Source organism: Bombus affinis, chromosome 8 (assembly GCF_024516045.1).
Source record: "Bombus affinis isolate iyBomAffi1 chromosome 8, iyBomAffi1.2, whole genome shotgun sequence".
NCBI classification, from domain to species: domain Eukaryota; kingdom Metazoa; phylum Arthropoda; class Insecta; order Hymenoptera; family Apidae; genus Bombus; species Bombus affinis.
This window is the reverse complement of record NC_066351.1, coordinates 16,205,259-16,230,426: the sequence shown is the minus strand read 5'-3', so window position 1 is coordinate 16,230,426 and position 25,168 is coordinate 16,205,259. Positions and strand designations below refer to the sequence as shown.

Sequence of the window (25,168 nt, the reverse complement as noted above, 5' to 3'; positions counted from 1 at the left end):
TTTTTAAGCGTTCGCCGCGTAATCGTTACAAGGCCACGCGAGCGTAGCCTCGTTCGATGACGATATACACCTAAGTGGTAATTTGCTTTAACAGGTTTACCGGTACTCCAATTGCGCCGATCGAATAGCAACGAACTCGAACCTCGCACTCCTTACGAGGTACGACCGTTTCGCTGATCCTGGAAGGAAGCTCACCTTGAACGAGGGACACCTTGGTCCCTTGGCCGAGTAACGGTTGCCTACACCGCTGGCAATGGAAACAATTCGGATGGAAGGCGTGCTTGTCCCCCGCGGTAACCACGTCGCCCTCCACGTATTCTCCGCAACCTGCGCACTTTGTCCCCCAGCGTTCTCTGTAATCCTGAAAAATTAACAAACCCGCAAGTCCGTTACCGACTATTCACCAGACATCGTATCGCGCAGGCAGCCCGTGAAATTCGTCGTCGCACCGGACGCGATGCTTTATTTGCGTATTCGCCAAGATAAATACTCCGAACGAACGAACAGCTTTTAGCGAATCTTACGCGGAGATTTTATTGGGAATTTCTGCAACGTTCTGTAACGCGATATACCGCGACTGTTTCGTCCTTTTGTTCTCTGTCAAATATTTCGAGGCAAAACTACGAGAAACAAGAAGAAAAGCAAACGAGTCTATTTATCGCGTCTCGAGTTACGCGCTCTATATAATCGCGGTCCTCTCGCTTTCTACGTCATTCTTATCGTCGCCTTGGTTTCTTATTCGTACGTTCCAGTACCTTCGTGCAGTAGTAAGAGCCCTCGCGCGCGAAAAAGCCACCCTGTGCCAAGCTCGCGTTGCACTGAGCACACTTGAAACACCCTATGTGGAAATACTTGTCCTGCACTCGTAGCACCTCCCCGCTGCACTTCTTCTTGCAGGACTGACAGAACGTTTTACCTGTAATGAAAAAGAACGGCGCGATTTTATACGAGATACAGGATACAACGAATCGTTTAAGGTGTAGCAGCATCGGTGGATAGTGTTCGCGATTTCGAGTGGACGTCCGTTTGAACTCGGACAGCACACCTGCCTCTCTTGAGTAAGTGCGAATTTCCTATCTGTCAAGTTTTAAACCTTACGACGAGGACCTCATCGATAGGTTAATTAACAGCCTAAGTGTCCGATGGGTCCGCTCTAAAGTAAACATCCCGCGTCAATCAGCGATACCAGACGATATGCGGCCACGAGGCTACACAATCGTAAGATCGAAAGGATCGTCATACTCTTCGCGTTATATCATACAGTGCGAATAAATTAACTGAACATAATACTACTCCGCATCTTTAATTTACCTCCACCTTGAGCCTTAAATCTCGTTCAAGGTTCGCGATGTCAACCGATCAGTCGCAACCTCACTGACCGCCAGTTAGTCGAGAATTCGCAACAGATGGACCAAATGAAATTTTCTTTGCTAGCGTTCACTATGCGACTACGAAGTTCCTGTTCGCACGACGCCCGTTCGACGACGTTCTGACAATTCTCCAACAACTCCGACTCTTTCCCATCATGCTGCAGCACTCTTAAAGAATTCTCACGTACGAGATTCGATCTTTGTACGTAGCATCGCGCATTCGAATCTCCACTTGCATTTCTAGAATCGCTCTTTATTCGCAACCAATACTTTAAGACTCGATCGACGACGGTGAAAGAGAAAAAGGCCCGTATTGCGTGTACAAAACAACCGAGTTCTAGGAACTCAAACAGTACGTAACTCGTTGTATGCTGGAACGATAGTAGAACTATTTTCCGCGATAATCAGGGTGTACGCTATAAATCCAGCAAATTAAAAACAAACTATTTCTACGTTCGTTCGTTTCTGCATTCAACGTCGGATGATTAATCGCGCGAAATGACTAACGGGTTGATGTCTGACAGGCCGATTGCCTGGTATTTTTATCGCGATCGCGAAATGCCGCGAAGGGTGATACGGGTGTTGTTCTGTGACCGCGTTTATTAGGGTTAACGTTGAGCCGCCAACTTAATTTATCGATCTTAGTTCGATGAACACCATAACCATAGATAACGAGCTCGCGCCACGTGCAACGATCGTCCTCCCAACCGATCTCGAGCGAACTGGTCTCGTTATCGTCGACCGTTAATTTCTTCAACGCATTGTTTTCGCGAGGAGAAAGGAAATCTCTTCCCAGCCCGAACTTTTATCTACGACTGTCGGTCTTTCACTCGTCGGGGAGAAAAGTCGCGCACAAACGAGTACTCCTTCGTTTTATCCATTTCTGTTCGGATAATAGTCGCGTTCTTTACGAAGAAATTTGTCCGACCACTTTGTCCAGACTCGAACGGATAGCTCTGAAATTTACCCGTCACGCCAATTAATAGCAAATGGAGTGGAACTGCTCGTGGGTTTTACATCCTCTACCGTAACTTGTTTCTAGGAAACGGAAACGTTCTCGTTGCATCGACTGTTTCTTTAAAAACAGCTTTTGATTCTTATCGTTTGTGAACGGCAGCTCTCTAATTGGATCATGGTAATAGCAGTGATATTCTTGCGCGATACAAACGTTCTAGATACCAGTCTTTTCAACATTTATGCCAGAGCATCGCCAATTCGCAACGATCAAATAATCAAACGATGGAGAACAGCTGTGAGAACGATGAAAATTTCAAACGAAATCTTGCGCATCTCGAAATTCCATTTATCTCCCGCGATCGAGCTCGATTTCTCTTTTACCTTTCTACCGGCCTAACTCCACACGGACGATTACCGCCTCTTTCTCCTCTAATTATTTCAAAAACTAGCGGATAGATCTGTCGTAATCTGTAAAGGTAAGTTGCCGCGTTTCTCGTGAATTTTCAGTCGGATCGGTCAAGCTAACCGGCTGTTTCACCCGTGCGCACACTGGCGCATAATCGATTCACGAAACTCGTAAGATGATCGTGTTCCTGACGGGTCGGCTTATTCGATGGAGTTGGGCCCAATCGGCACGCGACGCACGTATCGCTCGAATATGGCGCGTTACACGCGTAATCCGTTCGTCGTCCAACTTCTAAAGCGTGACTCAAAGCCTGCTTACCGCGTGCGTCAATGTGCCGTCTGCGAAGCGACACGACGAGCAAGAGAAAAAAATGGAGAAAAAAGCGAGAGAACAACGAAAATAAAAAGAGCGAAAAAGATGGAGGGGGACGAAGAAAAAGGCGGCTCGAGCACTTGTCAGAGTGCTTACGCTTACACGCGAGCCGCGTATCGAATCCGGGTGAAGGTCTGACTCTTTTGCCAGCGTTGGAAGCGGTCGGGCCAGGTGTAGTCTCGAACGTGGTCGTGAATTTGTGGTCGTCGAGACTCTGTCGGTTCGAAAGAACGATTCCGTCGTCTCGCGATCGAATCGTTGCGTTGCGTACGATAAAACCAGCACGATGCAAAGATCTTTCGCAATAATTTTCAACGTCTGCCGCTTTCCATTGGGTTAATCGACATTTCGGTGTGTTTCGCGTCTACTTTTCAATTATCCACGTGCTTGGTAACGCAAAAACCGCACGGCCGCCCGGTTTTTACGTTAATTGGACGCTCGCTCGATACGCTGTTTAACGGCGATCGTACCAATCACTGTGTACCTCGCGTCGATCGTAATTAACGTTTAAATGACGTGGCAGATACTTGGCCGTGCGTCAAGACAACGTTCGACCGATGAAACCTCTCGATAAAACGATTAAGAAGAAAGTTTTCTTGGAAGGAAGGAAGGAAGGAAGGAGAAAAGGGAACGGGGATCGCTGATCGCGCAACGATACGCTTACGTTCGTACCACTCGACAAGATTTTTTATTTCGGTATGACCTGTGCTGACCTAGAGAGTAAATACTCGGATGTGCACGGTTCGATTACGTAAAGCTTATAAGCGGTCTCACGGAGCAGATTAACCGGAAAAAGTTAGACGCCATCGACGCCAGTAATTTGCCAAGGTCGTAAGGTGTCGAGATGTTACGATCTGCCGCTGTAAACCGAATCTAGGACATCCTTGGACACAGTGTTCTCCGTAAATCAAGTCTTACTGTTTCTCAGGTATTATTACATTCCCTTGTGGTTTGGATCGAGCAGTTTCTAACGTGGTATCGCGTCCTCGACGATATAAACTTCCAGGTTTTCGGTATATTACCACGTTCTCCAGAGTCCAGGGTCGAGTTTTGAGACTTCGGTATAAGTAGCAGTTTGTTCCAGTTCTCGGTATCGTAGGAATGGGAATTCGAACGGACGAAGCAAGACTGAGAGAACGCTTGTGACGGACTATCGGAAACGATCGACGAGCGATTTAAGAAACGCGCATAAAGCAAGTGCTAAATGTGTTTCTAGTCGCACGCGCGTCGTGTGTCAGCGGGAATCGTCCAAGTTGGGAGCGAGAGTCAAAGTTCAAAGAGAATAGAGTCTGAAAGAAACGTGCCACGTTGAACGAATCACGAATAAACTATTATCGTAGTATCTCTGCTTTATCGTTCGTATAATTCTAATTACTTTATTTTATCTGTACCGCGATATCTTTCCTGCGCTTCCTACGGTATTCTTAAAGTAATAATATATATACCAAGTTTCCTAGCAAGCTAAAAATAAATTTCTTTATAACGCTACACCTTCCAACATCCTGCGTGTGGTGCCAATTGCTCGAGTTTATTTCAACGTAGCGCCACGTTTCTCCTAAGGCGTGACCCTCCGACTCGATGTTTGGACAAGCTAAAACTAGCCACCCTTCGTGTAACGACGCGATCTATCCCCCGTGTCTGCGTTGTCATCGAGGAAGACAAAGGTTGGAATAACAGATATACGTACAACTTGAGATATACTTGGTTACGCAACAATCGACTCTTTCCTTTTTCCTTTTTAATGTCCGGCTGCTAGCCCCGTATACGACGATGACTAGCGAGAAGACAACCACGAACGTAAGTAAGTACCTCTTTGCTCGGCTAGTAGAACCGGCAAACGCGTTAAAGGAAATAACAGTACGATCGTCACACGACCAGTCCGAGCGGCGGGCTGACTCACGCCGCAACTTTTTCTCCGTCGTTCACGGCTTCCTCGCGGTGAAATGAAACGTTCCTTTCTCGCCTCGGGAAACGCAACGACCATTCAATTAACGTACATCCAGTAAATCCGAGCGATCTCTAAGGTTTACCTTGGAAATGCTCTCCTATTGGTCCTATTGTTAAATCACGATACTTTATGTTTGACTTTATTTACTTTTGATTCGTATTTTATAGTTTATACGATAAATTATAAATCATAGCTAAGTAAACCAAAGGCAAGGACAATCGAGTATATAACTTGATTCAAATTACGGGGAATCGACTCTATGATGCAAGGATGCCAATCTAGGATTAATCTTGGTTAGACTGGATATAGAGCTTCGAGGTTTGCGTGACAGCCTCGATGATGAACCGATGGAAGAACTTTCCCATGTGTACGAGAGAATCCGGTTCTACTAATTCAATGATTCAGTCTTTCTTCGTGTACACGGCGTTCATCAATTATCTCCATCTATCTACGAATTGGAATATTGTTACGTAGGAAAAAGAAACGAGACTGCGACAAAACTTAAGATTCATCGACCGGAAAAGAAGGAAGACTGGTTTATCTCGTCGTTCAGAGTCGATCGATCGTTATGCAAACAATCTTATTTCCGTCGAGTATGGTGGAACAGTTGGCGGTCGTGGCAGGACCAACTCGTAATTCGCTTTCTCGATGGATCGATGGATACTTTTGCGTTTCTTTTCTTTCGTGAAAAAAATGCGGCTGCGATTCGTGTGCAAATTTCACGTACGAAACTCCTGTGTCTACCGACGGCGAAGGCGATGTCATCATCCGAACGAAAATACGAGATGATTCAAAGATGAGATCGCCGAATTTCGGTGGCCATCGGAGACGAATAGAAGGTCCAATTTTAATTGGTCGCGTCGGTGCGAGCTTTCACACGATATAACGACTCGAGGAAATTATATTTTCGTGCGTAGAAATACGTAGAACGTACGAAGATAAGAATAGTTTATTGCCGTTACCTCGTGCAATGCAACGTGTAACATTTTGCAAACTTGGAAAGTTTGGAACGTTAGGAAGCTAACGAGCGTGTTTGTGGTAAATGTACAAAATAGCTTTTCAAGTTAAATTTAGAAACTTCCGAACCTGCCTGTACGTATACGCGAACCAAATAATTACATCGTACCGAGTGTATCGAAGACGCGTCGATTTGTCAGGAGATACGTGACGTTTTTTCGCTGCGGCGAGACGATCAGTCTCGTTTTCCGGATGTATAAATCAAGCTTTCTCGCTCGTCTCGTTTAGCCTCGTTTAGCCATGGTGACACCGAGCTGAATCGCCAAATCATGGATACACTCGAACGGAACGATATGGTCGAATCGCGAGTCAGACAGAACCGTTTATTTATCGAAGTATTTATCGAAGCATTTATCGAAAAATCGAGATAAGATAAGCGTTCGGACGTAACTCCTGCCATTAATATAATATAATTGAAATTGCAAACGCACCTGTCCAAAATTCTTTCCACTCTTTTTATCGATCGCGATAAAGCAAATCCAAAAATACGTACGATTGTCAAAAATTCGTGTTTACCACGTTCACACGGCGACAAATTTAAAAATACGCGATGACATCACGCCGACTCGCCGTTCGTATATTTGACGTCACCGTGCTGTCACGTGAGTTAAAAGCAATTCTCACGCGGCTGTATTTTCCGCGAGCGATTTTAACCGTCTATAGGAGGGCTCGATGACGAGCAATTTCCATCTACCTGCTCTGCTCGTTGATAGCTAAAACGCGGCGGTGTACAGAATCAAGGAACAATTTCGCCAGAAATTATTCGCGGTTTCACAGACGAAGATTCTCTGTTTGGTTCCATTTGGCAACAAAGCTGCAATTTCCACATCGATACGATACGATACGATACGATACCGCGAGTCCGCTATGAAACTCATTGTTAGCGAGAAACTTCGATACGAGGCGTGTTCTGTATGGAATAAACAGAGTTTGCTCCGTCGAAACGGCACACCCTCCACGACCACGCGTCACTGCCGCCTTAAATTTACGCTAGCTTTCGATCGACTGCTCGTGTAGAATTAACAGCTACTCGTCGGAGGAAGTCCGACACAAGATCGCGCGAATAGCAACCCCGTAGAATCCATTGATTTAACCTTATAGCACGCGATAGCTGTTACTCGTTGAATCGTAGCAGGTTTAGAACGATCCTAAAATATTTTTTACTAACACTCTGTTCGTAATTTTTACAGAACTTCTACGGAGGTCCGCTCAATCGTAGCCGTGAAGCTATTAGTGGCTGATTACGGTTAGTCACGACGATGGTCGTGAAGAATGAAATGACGGGAAGAACGACGAATACAAACTGTACGGTATCATTGTGATATCGTCGTGAGAATCATGGAAGGCCTTTGGTCTTATTTACCATTCGCATCGACTGTTAGTAACGAGGCCGATGCTCTGTCAGATACGCGTAAAAGACCACCTCGATACATTTATACTTTGCAGAAATATTTCAAAACGCTATAATATTAGAACAATTGATTGGAATAATTGGATAGACCAGCTACCGCAAGCTACGCATACCAGCGCACGAGCAAGAAATCCCGTCTACGAGTAATCTCAGACGACCTCGTTCCGATTCTAAGCCAAAGCGGCGATAAGCAACGATAAGATGGAGGAGAAATGGTCGAAAGCGACGATCGCTTTGGCAAAAATGGAGCACGTTTATCCATTTCCTCGATCCGTCACTATTTTTCGCGCGTGACGTTCTGCAATGGCGAACGCGCGTGCCATTTGTACGCGCCGTGTAGAAACAATGCTCGATAGTCCCCGCAGACATTTCTGACGTGGAATCCAGCGCGTTAGTGGCGCGCAATCCGGTAAGAGTTCGTAGGAGGAGGCCGGAATTTCTAACGAACGACGATCGAGCGGAACTACGATCTACGACACCTACGAAACACCGCTCGTGCCTCGGACTTTTTCTTCGTTCTTCACCGCCGAACTCTTTCGGACACTCGTTCGTTAAACGTTCTAGTACGATGGGAATTCATTGACGTAAATAATTACGTGTTCGAAACGACGGAACACGTATCTGGAAAAAAGGAAAAGTTACGCAATTGCGCGGTTCACCCACACGCGCGTCGTCCCACGTACACCTCATCGCGTTAATACGATTCATAAGTTCGTTTAAATGGGATGTCGGGCGAAACCGTGTTTCCAGGTTACCGAAAACCCGATCCTAAATTCCTTGTTTATTAATTCCGCGGGTCAAAGACCTGCTCGTGTGCTATATTTCCGTTACGTTAGTCGTTCAACGTGATACTCGGTTCTCCTTAACGAATCTTGCTCCGTTGAGGTATAAATACACGGACTGGTTTAGAATCTATTTAATCTCATTAAGACGCGCGAGCGCGTTGGTGGTGTTCGTGTACTTGTAAGGGATGCACGACGACATAAAGGCTACAGGAAGGTTCGTATAAATGGCAGCCGATCAATTCTCTTGTATCCATTTTTGTAACGAGGGTTACTTTAAACAAACCGCAGGACTTTACCGCCTTTCACCCCTTGATTCGTCCCTTAAAGCGGGTCGCAGCAATAATGAAACGAAGTAAGACGAGTGCCCTGGTTGTTCTCTGGTCTCGAGGAAATCGATCGATCCCCTAAGGCCACGGATGTACGCGTCCGGAGAAAAAGGAACTTTGAACTCAGCAGCGTCCGTTCTACGTTCGATTCGTTTCACGCTGCCAATTCTACTGCCAGTTCTACGATGTTAGATAACGTTACTGTGATCGACGAAACCGCTGAAAACCGTGCGGATTTTTTTCCCTTGACGCAGGAGGAAACCGGTTTCGCTCGCTCCACGATGTCGCACGATTCAGCTCGTAATGGCAATCCATCATCCAGAGCGTAACCCGTTCCACGTACGTTCCTCTCCACTTCGGTATGTTAATATGATTCATAAGTGGTCTAAATAGGATGTCGTAAAGTGGGGTCAAACACGACGACCCCTAAGTGGCCGGCTCTTTCTCCTAATGCACTCTGGGTCACACACGAATCGACCAACGATCGAACGTATCTAATGGATAATTACGCATCGTTTTCGAGTAACAGAAACGAACTTGCAAATTTTCGTCGAACATTCAGCTCGTCGAAGCTATCAAACGGCACGAGTTATAGACGAACGTAGCACCACACCGTTGGCGTTCCATACCAAAACATCGAAGAGTTATTAGAAAGATTCGACTTACGAATTTCTTGGTCCGTATAACTGCGGTATTTTCCAACCGTTACTACGATTACGTACAGACTAAGATTCGGTCGCGGCGATTCCACCTTATCAAAGCCTTTTAAATGCTCGTTCTACGGTTATCGGTATTTTTGCACAGCCTATCAAACAGAACCAAGCATGCGCCACTAAATCATTCGTTACGATTCGATAATAGTCCAAAGCGTTATCATCAATATCCAGTTTTGAAATATCCGACAGATACAAGCAGAGGATTAAACGCTTTTTGAAAATCACGCTACCAAAAGGACAAAGAAACGTAGTAGCAGCATACCGACGTCGAAGCACGTTCGCTGTAACCTGAAGTAATTAAAAGAACGCATCGCGAAGCGAAACACCGTAATCATTCGTTGCTTATGCAACAGGATGCGATGCATCTTTTGTGTGCAATTAACCGCATCGTGGCTGTGTGTTACAACTATTTAATAATGTATCGAACATGATCGGGCGGTAGCCCACGAGAAACAAATGCACGAAGAATTGAATTACAAAGTGGCCTGTATACAACGGCCACTTAACTTTCATCGAGGCGTTGCCGAGCGATTAGCGAAACGATATCGCGATAATTACTAGCCACGATGCGAAGGAGTCACGTGGTGCAGCTTTCTCGTCTTTCTCTGATTTCCATTAATTTCTAATCAATGAGAAACAATTACGCGCTAGATGATATCGAACCGCGCTTCACACGTGGGAAACACCGTGCACATGGGAACCTATCTTAGGTTAACATTTTTAACGAGAGAACGTTTGACGAGTCGATGCAAAACTAACGCGAAGGAATATTAAAATTCGCTAGATGAATTTCGAAGGAAGGAAAAAATCTCGAAACATGGGATTATTCATCTTCGTGCGAGTAGCGAGAAAGTTGTTACTCCTTTCTCGGGGCTTTTCATCGGCGTTCTCTGCTTAAAGATGCATCGATCGTGTCTGAACAGTCACGTTCTTTTTGCTGGTCACGTCACGAACATCGGGGGGAGAAAATCGTGACGAGCCGTTCGAGGAAACGGCGGAAAGAAAGGGACCGTACCGATGAACTTTTCGCGTGTCAGCGAGCAAACTCGAAGGAAAACGTCGATTATACGAGTGGCCATTATCGCTTTCCATTCTTTTCCAACATCGGCGACTGTTCCACTTGGCTATTCGTCGCCTTATCTAATCGTGCAGTCGCTATCGGGTCTAGTATCCAGTCGTCGCTGATTTCAAATTTGAACATTTTCCATCAAAAACAAAACCTCCTCGGCGTTATCTAAGAGTCGCGGATGATGTCACACGGTGGTCGAGCGTTACGTGCGATTTTGCGAATCGACGCAATTACATCTGCCTATCGTGATTGATCGATTAACGAGAAATTCAAAGTCCCTTTGCTCAACTCTGGAGTTAGACCGTAAGGCAGAAACCGAGTCAACGCTCACGAAAGTTTTCTTGCGAGAACATTATATTTGCTTGTACCAACGTAAATATATGCGGAATAATATCGGGATAGGGAGTGGGAGTGAGTAACGTTTTCGATCTTTTCAATTTAATCAGAGCGGAAGAACACCGCTGCTCGATACAACCGGAGGATCGCGAAGGCAAAACGGCTTGATTCCAAACACCCACAGTACGCGGTTTTTCGTACCGTTAAATATAACTCGGCGTCATTTTCAAGCGTGATTGTCTCGGGTTGCAGGTTTTATTCGATGCGAAAACAACCTCTTACCACTCTTGAGTTGTTTCTGCTTCAATTGCTGCTCCCTCTTGACCCCGTTACTTTCACTCGCAATAAAATTCTCGCTCGTCTTCGACTTCATTATATCGGTTGCTCGCGATGATCGCGTAATATTCGCGATAATCCCACAAGGCGATCTACACCTTCTCCTCTTCTCGTCTCTGGTCGGGCTGCGATAAGATAATCGATCCGTATCACGATTGGAAGCAACGAAGAATCTATCAAACTCCTCGATACGATCACCCCGAGGGGGAAAAGGAAGTAACGAGTACAAGGCGGGACAGAACCTTCGAACGAAAAATTTACAATTTCGAGACACTCGGCGACACTTTGAAAGATTCGCACGAACGCGCGTACGACGGGTAGCGATCGCGATCGATGTAGCAGATTCGCAGTCACCGAAGCGTACGAAACCAACAGCACGAGCGCCGATCGCCGACTGACTGACGAGAGCGGCTGCGGCGGAGAGCGATCGAGACCGGAGGCGCTGAGATTCGTGCGTCGAGTTCCGATCGTCAACCGACTGCGGCAACACTGACGTTTACTTTTCACGGCCGTCCCTCCGCCGTGATTGCACGCGTGCACATCGACGATCTCGGCTCCTCGATCCACGCCGAAAATACCTGTGTATCGACGCGTCGATCTCACCGATTAATTCGTGCGTCCAGCCGTAAATGGAAGTCTTTGCTCGGAGACCGACGAAACTCGGCGACTGTTATGTAATTCAGTGGTGTTTCCATATTTCTTGTCTTCCTCGCCTGTCGATGCGTTTCTAAGAAAATGATTTAAAAGCAAAGATCGCTTTTAACGGACGATCGGATGCCTCTGTTCGTATTGCCTTAAATTTTAAACATCTACGTATACATATCTTCGTAGATGCTACGAAATAGCTTTCGATATCGCATAGCGGCGGAGGTACGAAATGTAAAATCATCCGCGAGCTCCAAAGCGCAGATTATTTGCAATGGAAGGCTTATTAATGGAACGCGAGCTGTTTCCAGTCAGCGTGCAGGTATATTTAATCGGGCGATACCTCCCGGGTTATTTCAAAACCGCAGTATCTTGCATCGCGCGTCTCTATTTCATTTTTTCCTTAAAATAACTTGCCATAGCTCTTTGTACGGGTGGGCAATTATCGCGTTTAAGGGGTAAACGAGGATAACGGATACGATTACGACGACATTGTGATCAAATGCTTAAAAAGAGCGTGACAATCCTAATCGGCTTTTCGACCGCCGAAGAAGCAACGAGTCTACGCGATGTCTACAAGCGAGGGTCATCAAGGTACGCGGCGTATCACGGAAAAGAAATCTTACGTGCTGGAATAGCAGCGGAATAATAACCAGCGTCGCGTCCTCTTGAAATAATTAACGGTAGGACTGGAAAATATGATAATCTTACTTTGCAGTTCTCATTCACGTTTCTCGGTACTATTTGCAGCATCGAGTCACGTATGGTAACTATACAGGCGGCGCGGAGAGCGGTGTCATTAGGTCGAGGACCAACGAACGAACACGCAAGAGAGCTTGCATAAATTTCTATTTACCCTTCTTTACCGAGAAACAAGCAGAAACTTGTACGTGCAATTACAACCATCGGCAATCAACTGCCATACACGACAAATATTCATTGTCAGACGATAAATTTGTCTCAAGATTCTCGATAGTTCGTTAAGATCAACGAAGTTCGGTCGCTTTGATAGGCCCAATTTTTAATCTTTCGGTCGATGGATCTCCATTTTGGAGAAGAAACTCGATCAAGGATGAAAACGAGATCCGAATAGTTGGCCATAGCTCGCGCACGATACGACCGTGTTTTATCTCGAAATCAATTACGCGACCGTGTTATTACATTACCAGATATATATGCAACAAGAGGAAATTCTATACCGACCAGGGCTTATCTGCTTTCAGATAGTACTGGTATGCGTTACAGGCACGTATACACGTTATTAATAAATACCTTGCGATCAAATATAAAATTTACGCAATGGCAATTGGAAATATATAGGATTTAGATGTACATATACCTGTTAAATGTCTTTTTCGATTTTTCTATATTCGACGACGATCGACGCACTACGTTCGTCGATCGTTCAAACGATTAAAATTAAGGGATTAGTCATGAAAGAAAAGGTTCGGTACTTTGACGATAAAGTACGTTTCGCTTGTAAACTGAAACAGCTTTCGATGCTTGATTATAGTCATCGAACACCTGTGTACGTTCCCGCACGCGCCACGTGTGTACACTGTACATTCATTTATAGAGCGATACATAAATACAGGGTGTCTCGATGCAACGAGACTGTTCGATCGTTTCGCGGGGAAACGCGATCGCGAAGAAGCGATAATCGACGCCACGATTCGGTCGATCTCCTATTTCGGTTAGGATAATAGCGGTGGTTGAGCTGATGATAACGCTTAGTTAACGGATTAAAATATACGGTTTATTCTAACAACCTCGTAGATATAAGTCGTTACGCGTGGTGCGTCTAGATGTATTCTCAGCGAAGCGTAAGTAACAAGTTAAGATGATGACTGATCGATGAACGGAAAACCAATCGAGATAGTGACTGGCCAAAAGATGAAAATCCAATAAAGTTCGATGACGATGCTGTCGCGGAGGAAAACTATCGAAGGGTGTTGGTTAGCCCAAAAACCTGCTTTTCCCATTTTTTATCCGATTGAACAATAACCCTAAGGAACGTCTCGACTCGAAGATGTTTTATAGCACTTAGAGGCATTGATAAAGTAAAAGTGGTTAATTTTATGACGGTTCCTTAGGATTATTGTGGATTAATTCTATTTGCAAAGCTAGTTGCAGTCTTGACCAAGGGATGGATTCTGGTTTATGCAAAGAGTCACCGGACGTAACAAGGACCATTATGAAAAGTGGGAAGAGACTACCTGTCTATATTCATATACCGTGAATTTCAAACTACGCTTAGAAAATTCTCTCTATCGTCTTCCGAATCGTCTATGAATCTGTAATATGTGTAACAATATACATATAACTATAATGTAAAGACAAATCTAAGGAATTTTCGCGAGGAGAGAAAAGATTTGAATGTACAACGATTCTGTTAATAGAGTAAAAAGAGAGAGAAAGAACGAAGCGCATGGATGAAAGATGAGCGGGGCGTGATCGATCAGGGCGCGGATCAGGAATGCGTGACGGCTGGTATCGTGCAACGAATCGAAGAAACGCGAAACGAGAGAGAAAAATAAGACGGCAGAGCGTGATGCGCGTCGAGTGTCGATACCTGCGTGACCGAGTCGCGTAGCGGCTTTTTAAACCTCCTTTCTTACCTGGTGCGCAGTCGTTATCGAAAGGCCGCGCTTCCGACGACCGGTCCGTCCTTACTCCGCCATCATTTTTTCCACTCGTAACTCTGATCGTCGTTCGATACGTTATCGCGCGTGCACTTATCTTTGCGAAAATGCGAGACGTCGGAAATCTCTACTCAATAACGTCTCCGTTATCTCATCGACTTTATAATGCTATAACGCTAAACAACGCGTGAGAAGATCGTATAGAAGAGTGTACTTACGTACACAGAAAACGTCAATCCGTTTAAGAAGACTTAAGTCCTTCGTGCGTTACCATTTTGTCACGCTCAACTTGTTTCCATGATAAGACAATTAAGTAGCGAGCGAGTCAGAGACTCGTGTGATTTTCTTTCTGTGTTTCGCGAATTTGATACGCGTTAACCCTCCGCAAACCGAACAGCATTCGCATCTCGTGCCAACTGGTTCGTACTCGTTCACACGCGATAAACTATTTTTCTCGATTCGTTCGCAATCTGCGTGTCATTCTCGTAATTTTGTAATCGACCGGTTGATCAAGCAGTAAGCTTAAAAATACGTTTCTATCGGAATACACGTATCTCGAATTTATATATTTTAATCGATCGATTATATATTTTAATCGATATACTTTAATCGATCGATGCGGCGAGAGTAGAGAATCGAGCTTCGGAAGACAACTTTCGTTTGTTCTCGCTTCGACGTATACACTCCTGCTTTCTCCTGCTTTTTCAACGGTTGCTTCCAGCGAGTCTCGGCCGTGTGCCCTGACATTTAACATCGATTTTGCTCGTGTCGGAGATTCCAGTAGCTTGCAACGGTTATTAGCGACTTCTCGATAAAGCGGAAATATATACTCTAGGAAATTAGCCCGAAATTTTAATATAGCATCTAGAGATGCTTGTAGAAAAAGAGGACGTATTTTTTCCTACCACTTGCCCGTGGGCAACAGAGAGAATCGCAGACGAACGTGACGAATTAATATTCAGACGTAACCATATCTGCTTATGGGATAATAAACAATATTTCGTCGCAATCCACAGCTTGTGTAATCAAGGAGTTACGTTACATCCACTCCGGTGACTTCCTCGAAGGACCTCCATCTAGCAGTAACCTTTCCAGAATACGACTAGAGGTAGAGGTAGAATATCGATTCGTAGGTATTGGAGAAAAAGGACCGAGAGTTTGGGTGAATGACCTTTATCCGAGGTAGATGAAATCTTTTTGAATCTCCGACTTTCTGTTAGAAGCTGAGAACAAAGCCTGGCGAAATACTGGCATTTCCTAAAACGTTGCTTTCCTTTTATTCGCAATTCCTAAACTATCTGCAGGATTTATAGGAATCGCTAAAATTGGGTCAGCCTGTATAAATTAGATTCCGTCGAACGCACCAGACACGTAACTCGCGTAACCGCAGCAGCAAACATCTGTCTCTTTCTTCGGATAGAAACATTGTTGCAGCCATACTTGCTCTATTTTCGAATCAGGTTTCTCAACAAGAACGTAATCTCGGTATAAGAACGGCTTTATTCCGTAGTTTCGATCAACTTGTTCGCGTTTAACCACTTCCTCGTCGATTATTTACCGTTTATTACGGCCCCGCGATAAGATTCCACGTGGCACGGTTCTGACGCATTCATCTGAATTTTCAGTCGTCGTTCGTGCAAGATCCGCCGTATGCACAGCGTGTACTGCTTGCGTTAAAAAGGGCGCACGACCACGCCAATTTCGATGCATTTCACTCGACGGGATTGTCCCTTCCGGTTAGTGGCGCAGCGTGAATCGGGCACGAGGGGGCGGGTGGTATCGATCTGCAGCGCTTGCAGTTTCACTGAAAGCCGGCAACGGAGTTAACGACATTCTCCACGGATAGGACCCTTGTACCAAATGTATGTCAATATACAAGGGACGCGAAAGAGAAGAAAAATCAATACTACTCGCCGATCGGCGTATTATTTAAAACTTGGTTGGAATAGGCGCGAAAAGGGGGCTTGCGCGAGACGAAACGTAGCTCGATTTCTGCGGAAAGGGCCAACTAATTCAGGGTGATCGACCTAAGTCGTTCTATACGAAGATCGATCTGAACGTGAATTATTTCTAATTATACGCTCTAATTATATTCTCGACGATGTGCTATACGTAGGATATATAGTAAGCGATAAAGATAGCTATGTAACGACGTCCAAATATCCCAAGTATGTGACAAAATTTAAGCACGTTAATGGCGAGTGTAATTTCCTGCGGCATAGATAATATGGCGATTATACTCGAGGGAAGTCAATATTTAAAGGCAATGGACGCGCACGACGCCACGCTACATATTACTTTAGAAAAAGCGGGACGATTCATTAAGCGCGCCGCTATATTTGCCTCGTATGTACAGGATTGATATTCAATTCGATGTTTAACGAACGATAAGCCTCCCTCCTCGTTGACCCGTTTACGTAGTAGACGATGGAATAAATTGAAATCGGTGTATTTAAATATATCGAGAAAGCGAAACTGAATAGAGTAGCATCGAAATAAAATGAAAGACGAGAAAAAATAATGGGCAGTAGCGTAGCCTTTGTCGCAGAATGCGGTACCGTAGCTGGTGAAATTCGCGTTGCAGTACGTCGCTACTCCTCTCGACGTTGCATAGGCATTGAAGCGCACACACGGCACATCGTGCGAGGTACGGTTGCGTGGGTAGAACGCATAATTGCGTGAGCAAATTTACGAGCGTGGCGTCCTCAGATTCTGTCCTGCAATAGCTGCTACACGCACACGGACTACGGACAGAATTCGACTCGAGTCCATATTTTACGCTTCAGGCGATCAACGAAAAGAATGCTTTTATGTCGTTTGGAAAGAAACAATCTCGATTTGCCTATTATATATATATACTAGGTTCGCGAGGACAGCTTGAAAAGTCTTATGCGAACCAACGACGTTGTAGACTATTTCCTTGAAATAATTCCTATGTATTTTGCGAGAAACTCTCATGTATATTTGACGTTGAAGAGACCGGGAATTGCAGAAATTAACATTTGTATTCTAAACGCGCGGGATTACGCAACAGTTATGGCACGTTGAAAAGGCTGAATGGCACGCGATGCGTTACTTTGTTTTTCTGCCTCTGTTAAATCAATGAAGCTCGTGGAAAAAAGTGTGACTAGGAGAAAAGAGAAATGGGCTGTCCCGTGAAAATCGTTGTAAAGGTGGCAACCCTAGGTGAAGATCGGATACGAACCAGCATCACTCGAGAATGCAGGTCACTCTCAAATAGCGGGAAAACAAAATGAACAGGAGAAACAGTCGGTGGAGGTACAAATGTCGGAGGGGGGGGCTCACCCTAGGAAACGTCAAACCGATGGATCCACCTATTTATAGCCCCCCGAGTAAGTTTAGAGTACGATCCTTTCAGAAAACATTCGACGTCTTCATCACGAGGAAAAGACCGTGAAAATCAAAAGGAAACCGCACGATACAGGGGCGTACCCCGCACACACACGGTTTCCAACTCTTTGGCAATGGGAAGCACACGAGCCACGCACACACGTTCGCCGAGAATAGCGAAGCCGCGGAGAGAGAGAAAAGCTAGCCGGCATTCACCACTTGGTTTCCGCCTTTTACTCACCCATCTTTCCGACTGGCACAAGCTACGATGCTTTTAACGGCGGTTCGTCGTAAACGATCGGTTACACGATCATATTATAATATCGGTTACGAATAAAAACGACACGGCCGCGAAATTTCACTTAGGAAATCGCGAAAAACGCAAGAGACCGTCTTACTACCGAACGCTCGACGTCCGACATTGTAGTGGCAAGCGAGCGCGACAATGCGCAGGCGCGTCCATCGTCTTCACTACCGTATCTACGATTCCAATCTCCTAGCTATACGTGTCGGACAAATTTTGGGAAAATTTTTCTAACGTTTCGTCTACTGATAAATTCAGCGATATTTTATTGTCCCTTTGGTCGTAGTTATCCTATTCGATGTATTTCTAAGAAAGTCGTTAATAAATTGAGGTGGAACAACAAAATAAAGCAAGCCTATATTATGCTATCGTAGATGGAAATTTTATTCGTATGTTTTTGCAAAATGGCGCCAAACAAGAGCAACGTTTCTGTTTATATCGTGCTTTCTGTATTTGTGAAATTATGAATTAGCAGCTTATTGGATCGTATTTCATCGCCAGTAAATGGTCAAGTCGAACGATTTCCTGCATAATCTCGATCTATTTCGCTACAGTTCACAATTTCGATGTAGTAAGTACATATATTTAACGTGTTCTTAATTGACATCATAATGTTCGAACGACGTTATAAATTTATTGTTACGTATTACGCGGGATAAATAATTCATTAATACACGAATACCATTTGCATTTTTGCAAATATAATGGGATAATGTCGGTGATTGAATTTCAAATGAATTTGAATGGGATATACGGTTAGACTACAATTTTGTAATATGCTATAGGATACAATTATTTATTTAAATATAGATTGATATTATTCGACTGTGGTCTATATCTTTATTTGAAAATATAGCTTAATATTTTGTAACTCCCGTGGAATATTCGATATCGGCATGTAATAACGTAAGCTTTAAAAACCGTAGAAATTTATATAGATGTTAAACATTACCGTTGTCGATAATGACGATATCGTCAACAATAAAAAATTATTGATTTTCGATTTTTCTCTTTCTAATGCTTCCATCAGAAAGGAAATGAGAATGCTTACGCCCGTAGATCTAGTTGTTTCACGGTACAGGTGCTGCACCATGCGGTCAAGTGCTGAGTTCAATTGACATTAGTATGTACAAGAACCTATAAAATCAGTGATCTGCCCTGTTTGGTTACACGTTGATATAGACAAGAACGTATTGAGTTTCATGCTACGAGAACCTATTTAATTGTACAATTCTATGGAAAAGTTCAGATCTACTATTCTATCCAAGATAGACAAGCATAAGAATGACGAAATCATGCAATAATGAAGCTAGTTATAAGTTGCCTAAGAAACAGAAACTAATCGTTTACTATATTTTTAAACGATTACACGTATAAGGCAATAGTAGAAATTCCTCTCTGGTATTATAAAATACAAATTTTATGACCTAAACATCAATTAACAGCAAAGTAAACAATGATAAATTATTTTCAATTTAAAAAATTTCTCTTTTTATGACAGTTTCGCTATCGATTCTCCAGGACTATTCTAAACTATTAATTATTAACAATTTTTAAGGATTACATTTGTCTTTAATCATTAATGTCTTAAAGGCACTTATAAAGCAGGATAGAACAATTCTCCAGATTTTCCAAATACCATATTTTATGTAATAATAACAACTTTACTCGTGTAACACATAAAAGCTTTTCATTAAGAACATAATCTTATTCCTAATCGTTACTGAACATTGTCTTAAATATGTTTCCTATTTCTCAATTTCATCAATTTCACTGTTTGAACAAACTAAGTTTGCGTGCGCTTGTATATACGAAAATTGTGCGCTCCTATTTGCGCAATGTATAGCGAAGTCAAATCGAGCGTACCTATTGGCGCAGAATATTGTCAAAGTCAAATTTGGCGTGCCTATTGGTGCAGAATATTGTCAAATGAAATTGTGCGTTTCTATTGGCGCAATATATCGTCACGTCGAATCGAGCGTTCCTATTGGTGCGAAATATTGGAAAGTCATAGATTCGAGGAGAAACGTGCCGCGGGGTGACGTACTGGAGCGAAAATTCGTCTCGTCGAGCGTTACCCTGTCCTTATTACTACTTTCATTTCGACTTTATCAACATTTCTACACTTCTATCTGCTTCATACAAATAGTACGTTCGTATTTAACCGTTTATTGATTATAATTTTTGTAAAATTAAGTAGTATCCGAAATCTTCTTTTACTTTCATCGTTGATTGCGTATTTGACAGGTTACGATCAACGATAGCTTATATTACCGGTCTTTGAGCCAGAATTTGGGTCTTATTGGTTTATTATACATTTATTCTTGACTATATTTCTGTAGTTAAAATTATCGATAATTCACATTAGCGTCCTTTGAGACAGACTTTGGACTCTATTATTGCTTTATCTTACTATAATTTGTTCTGTTATTGTAAATTAATGGTTTTTTAATACATTTATTTGAGATCGCTTTGGTTTCCTTTTGTATAAATTATTGGCCGGTCACGGGACTGAAAGAATAGGGGTTCACATCACAGACGCCATAGGCGATTAATAATCGATAATTCGAACTGATACGAAATGGATGCCACATTTACTATGCTTCGCAAACGATTAGATTATCAACATTCCTAGGTTAAATATTGTTACTTTAGCGTTCCTATTTTTATAGTAATTGGACTTTAACAGGATTTCAATTTGTTTTATTATTAAAATTTCGAACAGAGATTAGAGTTTAGAAATTTTGAATAGAGTTTCATTTTTCATTAGCTTAGACTCCTTAAACAACGAAGGATATATTTTTAAGAACAAATTATAATATTTCACATGTTTTGTTTCAGTTTTTCATAACTTTCCTGTGCTTTGGAAAGGACGCAGTGACGCTTCAAAACTAAGCATGTAAGTATTCCAATTAATTTTATTCCTTTGATTATTCTACTTTAATTATTTATAATGAAAAAACAAGTTTGATTTTAAAATTTAACATCAGAGTTTCAATTGTTAGAGTAATTAGAGTTTACTAGCAATTTAATCTTTCTATTATTATTAAAGTTTACCACTTAGTTTTCAAAATATATTATTCACGGATATATTCATATATGTATAATAAGTCATATTTTGTTAAAGGTTTATCGCTCCTTTCTCTCCCTCTCTCTCTTCTGTTTCCTAAAAGGGACCTAGTGGGGATTCAAAAGCCAAGAATGTGAGTAACTTTGTAATCTGTACTTCATTTAATTCTAGTCCTTGTATTTCAATTTGCTATTCCTGATTTAAATATTGTCATTGAAATTTTAACAGATTAATCTTCCGCTACTTCAAATTTTCCAATTAATTAACGTCATATTTAAGAGTAAATTACGATATTCCATGTATTGTTTGTTACAGTTTTTTCCATGATGAAATTGCATGTCCCCTCCTTGATGGCGGTCTTCGCGACGATTTCCCCTGGGCTACCGCAGCATCGATGACTACGTTCCTCGCATCTTATCGTGAGTCGCATGCATTTTTATTCCTCCGATCACTCAATCATGTCGTAGGACGAAAGGTCCGAATCGACACGGGTGACTGGTTGTATTACGTAGAATTTTTTGCGAACACAGTAACCGCGGGTATTTACTATACCCGTGAGTAGTAACATTTTCTTTTTCTGTATATTATTTGTTAGTTCAGGATAGGTCTTCTTGCACATCGCGTTTTTTTTTTTCTTTTATATTAATTACACGAAACTGACAAATTCTGTATTAAGAATATTGATAATGATATTAACTGGTACAAACGATATTATATTAACAATTAATTTGAATATTTGTGATTGAAGGTGTGTTCGTAAAGTCGGAATGTATTCAAAATATATATTTACGAACAGAAATTGCAACGGCTTAATGAAATATTTCGCAGTAACAAAACAAAATTGCAATTATCTATCTAATTGCGTATCTATTGATAATGATAATAAGTCATCTTTCATTTTCACCTTCTGTTCTCCGATGGCATTGTTTCGATGGACTTAATTGTTTGCCGTTCATTTTTGAATTTGAATATTAATTTAAAATATACATATAGAGATATTAAAGTTTAATTCTGCCGTGCAAAAATGTATGAAATTTTATGTGCAAGAAGAAATTTCGCGACAGGCAAATTTTGCAGTCAAAGCAACAAGTTTTGTGAACGTTGCTTTCGTTAAATCGTAAATTTTCATATAGGTAGCGTTCGTAAACAGCTTTAGACTTTTACATAGCCTCAGTACATAGTCTCTACTATGTATTTGCGATTTCTAGCTCGTATAGTGATATTTGACGTTCGAATAAACGAATTCGATGAAGTTTATTTAACGAAGTGCTAGCTCAAGTTTTGTTCGAATAAACGGAGGACGGGTTGTATCTCTGCTTTTTGATGTACGTAATTACAATGGTCGCGACGCAACGTTATAAATCGTAGAGGGCGTGTAAAACACTGTGATTTTTTTCAAGGTCGGTATTTCAGAACCAACGAGACACGGAGTGCCATTTAACGTCAGGTCTAGCCTGTGTTTAGTACTAAAATCATGATAAAGTCACCGGCGAGATATTTAGTCGATGGTAAAGTATAAGCGATAAAAGTTATCGGCTTTTTGCTTAAGAAAAAATATATTCAACTGCCTCGATTATCAATGGAGACTCATTCGGAAGCTCGAACGGTATATGCTTACACGGAAAGTTTACTTTGGACGAACGGCAGATGGCTCTACCGTCGCATTTAGGAACGAGCATAAGAAAACCCATAAAATTCGCGCGTATGAATATTAATTTTGTAATTTAAATAGCCCCCATATGCGTTGTTCTTTTTATGACTCGCGATCAATGGCTTGACCGCGTATAACGATAACAATGTATCTAATTAGCAACATGATATATTAGATACGCGCAGCTTCGTTTGCGCCAACTACCTATCACGTCGGAAGCCATCATATTATCCTAACTGTAATTTCCTCTGAAACATTAATCACGGAAGTTTTTACAGTGAATACGTAAATAGAATGTACATCGTACACGGACAGACTCGCAACAGCATTATTTCTCGCTTCATTACTCGCTAATTTGTAATTTCTAATGATTGCGTGTCCTCGAGCATACGGTGTATCAAGTAGGAAGAGGTTGAACGCCATTGTGGAACATAATTTAGCACGGACCCGATGAGAGTGTATTGTTGGTTGGGTTCGGTTTCATCGTGCTTAAATCGCCGGCTTAACGGGCGATTCGAATATTTCGTTTTTCGATCTCTGGCGCAACTTTATTAATTTTTTCCTACGCGTCGTTTCCTCCTTTAACGCGTTTAAAACGAGAAGCGAAGGCCAACATGGACAATGTAAGTGCATGGAGCAAAGACGGTTTTTAAACGAACCGTAAAATTAGGGTAGCGATATCGTCGAAATGGCCAGGCGAAGTAACGAAAACTCGGAACGAATTATGCCAAGATGCGATGTACGCCAATGTCTTTAGTCGGCCGTACTTTTCGTTAAAATCTCTTATTTAGGGGAATGCGAATCGTAAAACACTGCTCCTTCGTTTCGCTCTTGCGTCTATCTCGTCTGCTTGAATCGATGGATCGACCAGATAAGAGATTGATTTGATGGCGAGTTTAACGCGTACCATTCGCGCAAGATTCTAGATTTAAAGCGATCAAAGCGGTAGACAGGTTGTTAAGCAGCCATCGATGCGCGATCGCACGCGAAACTAGTTGCTTTTTAGCGAGGCATTATCGCGCGCGGATAGATGGAAGCTAGTAACCAGAGACACGAAATTCAGACACGCGAGTGCGATCGGTCGCGAGATGCACGTTGAAAATTAACCGCGCGTCGTAGCTTCGTCCGATAGTCTATCTTTATCCTCTTTGCGTCGAAACGGTAACGTTTAATCACAGTACGGTTTAAACGGAATGGAATTACCGGTAGCATGCACACGCGGTTCGTTATTTCATGGTCCCGTGAGATCGTTACCACGCATCCGATGTGTTTGCCGCAACTTCGTTAACGCCGAGTGGAATGGCGACTTTCTCGACGACGCGACGGTGCGACGGTGCGACGGTGCGACGGTGCGCAGGCTACAAAGGGGTCGAACGGGTGGGAAAGGGCGAGGGAAGGAGTATGGTTAAAAAGACGGCGATTAGTCAAGCGAAATCGTCCATCACGTCTGAACATACGAGGAACACATGCGGGGACTAGCTTCTGCCGCACCTCTCGAAATAGAGAAAGAAAGACGGAGAGACGGAGATACGGCGAGACGGCGAAGGAGAGATGCGCGTACGTGCGAGGGAAAGAGCTGAAAGAGCAGAAGAGGCAGCCTGAAAGTACAGAGTTCTTTTCGGCTAACCGCCTACTTAATTAAAACAACATTAAGCCGACCGGCTTACGCCGTGAAACGTCGCCCTCGATGGACCGTGCAGCGGACGGACGAACCGCGTAACACCAGAAAGAGCAAGGTAGAAGGGGGAAACGCGCACGAGGAGACGAGCCGCGTCTTCGTCGTAGCTGTTAAATCTCGGTTGTAACAGCTTGCCGCGTGGCTCCCGCGCCGCCTCATAAACTACGTTCCTTATTAAATTGCGTACATCCCGACCTAGTGCCTTTTCGCATCGCGCACCCACCATCTTGGATCTGGCCGTCGCGGCGGATCTTCTCGACCGCGGCCGCCCGATGGTACATGCTCGCTCTGGGAATAGTCGAGATTATTACTTGGAAGCAGTCCTCCTCTTGCTGCCGATGGACACGAGTCTCGACGACAGAATACTCTCTCGAACGCGTGTCTGTCTCTCTGCAATGCTCGGCAATGCTCGCCATTATTACCTCCGACTAGTCTCCGCTTTAAGCTCAACGGATATCAAGGAGAATCCTTGCGAACCGATCCGCGCACCAAGGACGACAGGAACGATCGCTCGATCGCGATACAGGAGATGGTGGTGCTGTTCGATGGAGACGATACGGGGTCGTCACCGATTCTTCTTCGTCGTCGTCGTCGTCGTCGTCGTCGTCACGGTTGACGACTTGGTCGAGATTCGTCCATCTCTAAACGTTTGGCAGCGGTTCGTCGTGGTGCAACGAGTGGGAGGTTAGGAACGATGGCGAACGCTTGACGATGACTTATGTTTCCACTACATGGTAACGATGTCGTAAAATACGTTTATTGAAACGGATCTATCCGG

General features: G+C 43.3%; 1 protein-coding gene and 2 long non-coding RNA genes across 16 annotated transcripts in view; 2 read left to right on the top strand and 1 right to left on the bottom strand.

Moving 5' to 3' along the window:
* LOC126919728 (actin-binding LIM protein 2) overlaps positions 1-18,138 on the bottom strand; it is a 31,284-nt gene extending 13,146 nt beyond the window's left edge. For 12 of the 13 annotated variants that reach the window (XR_007711756.1, XM_050729279.1, XM_050729266.1 and 9 more), the window contains exons 1-3: positions 10,996-11,475; positions 756-916; positions 196-361 (exon numbers count right to left, since the gene is read on the bottom strand). Coding sequence is in view for 12 of the 13 variants with exons in the window: in XM_050729279.1 (XP_050585236.1) it covers positions 196-361; positions 756-916; positions 10,996-11,086 (418 nt within the window). In the remaining variant the exon portion in view is untranslated. Of the gene's footprint in view, positions 1-195; positions 362-755; positions 917-10,995; positions 11,476-17,928 lie in introns of those variants that run through there. The other variant, XM_050729272.1, reaches the window with a different exon arrangement.
* On the top strand, positions 914-1,289 carry LOC126919799 (uncharacterized). The gene is made up of 2 exons (XR_007711762.1): positions 914-1,058; positions 1,131-1,289. It is a non-coding gene; the product is annotated as an uncharacterized LOC126919799 (long non-coding RNA).
* On the top strand, positions 4,700-9,239 carry LOC126919797 (uncharacterized). Of its 2 annotated transcripts, XR_007711760.1 has the most exons (3): positions 4,708-6,091; positions 7,261-8,480; positions 8,555-9,239. It is a non-coding gene; the product is annotated as an uncharacterized LOC126919797 (long non-coding RNA). The 2 variants fall into 2 exon arrangements; XR_007711759.1 differs by having other exon boundaries at positions 4,700-6,091; positions 7,261-8,561.
* Positions 18,139-25,168: the final 7,030 nt, after the last annotated feature.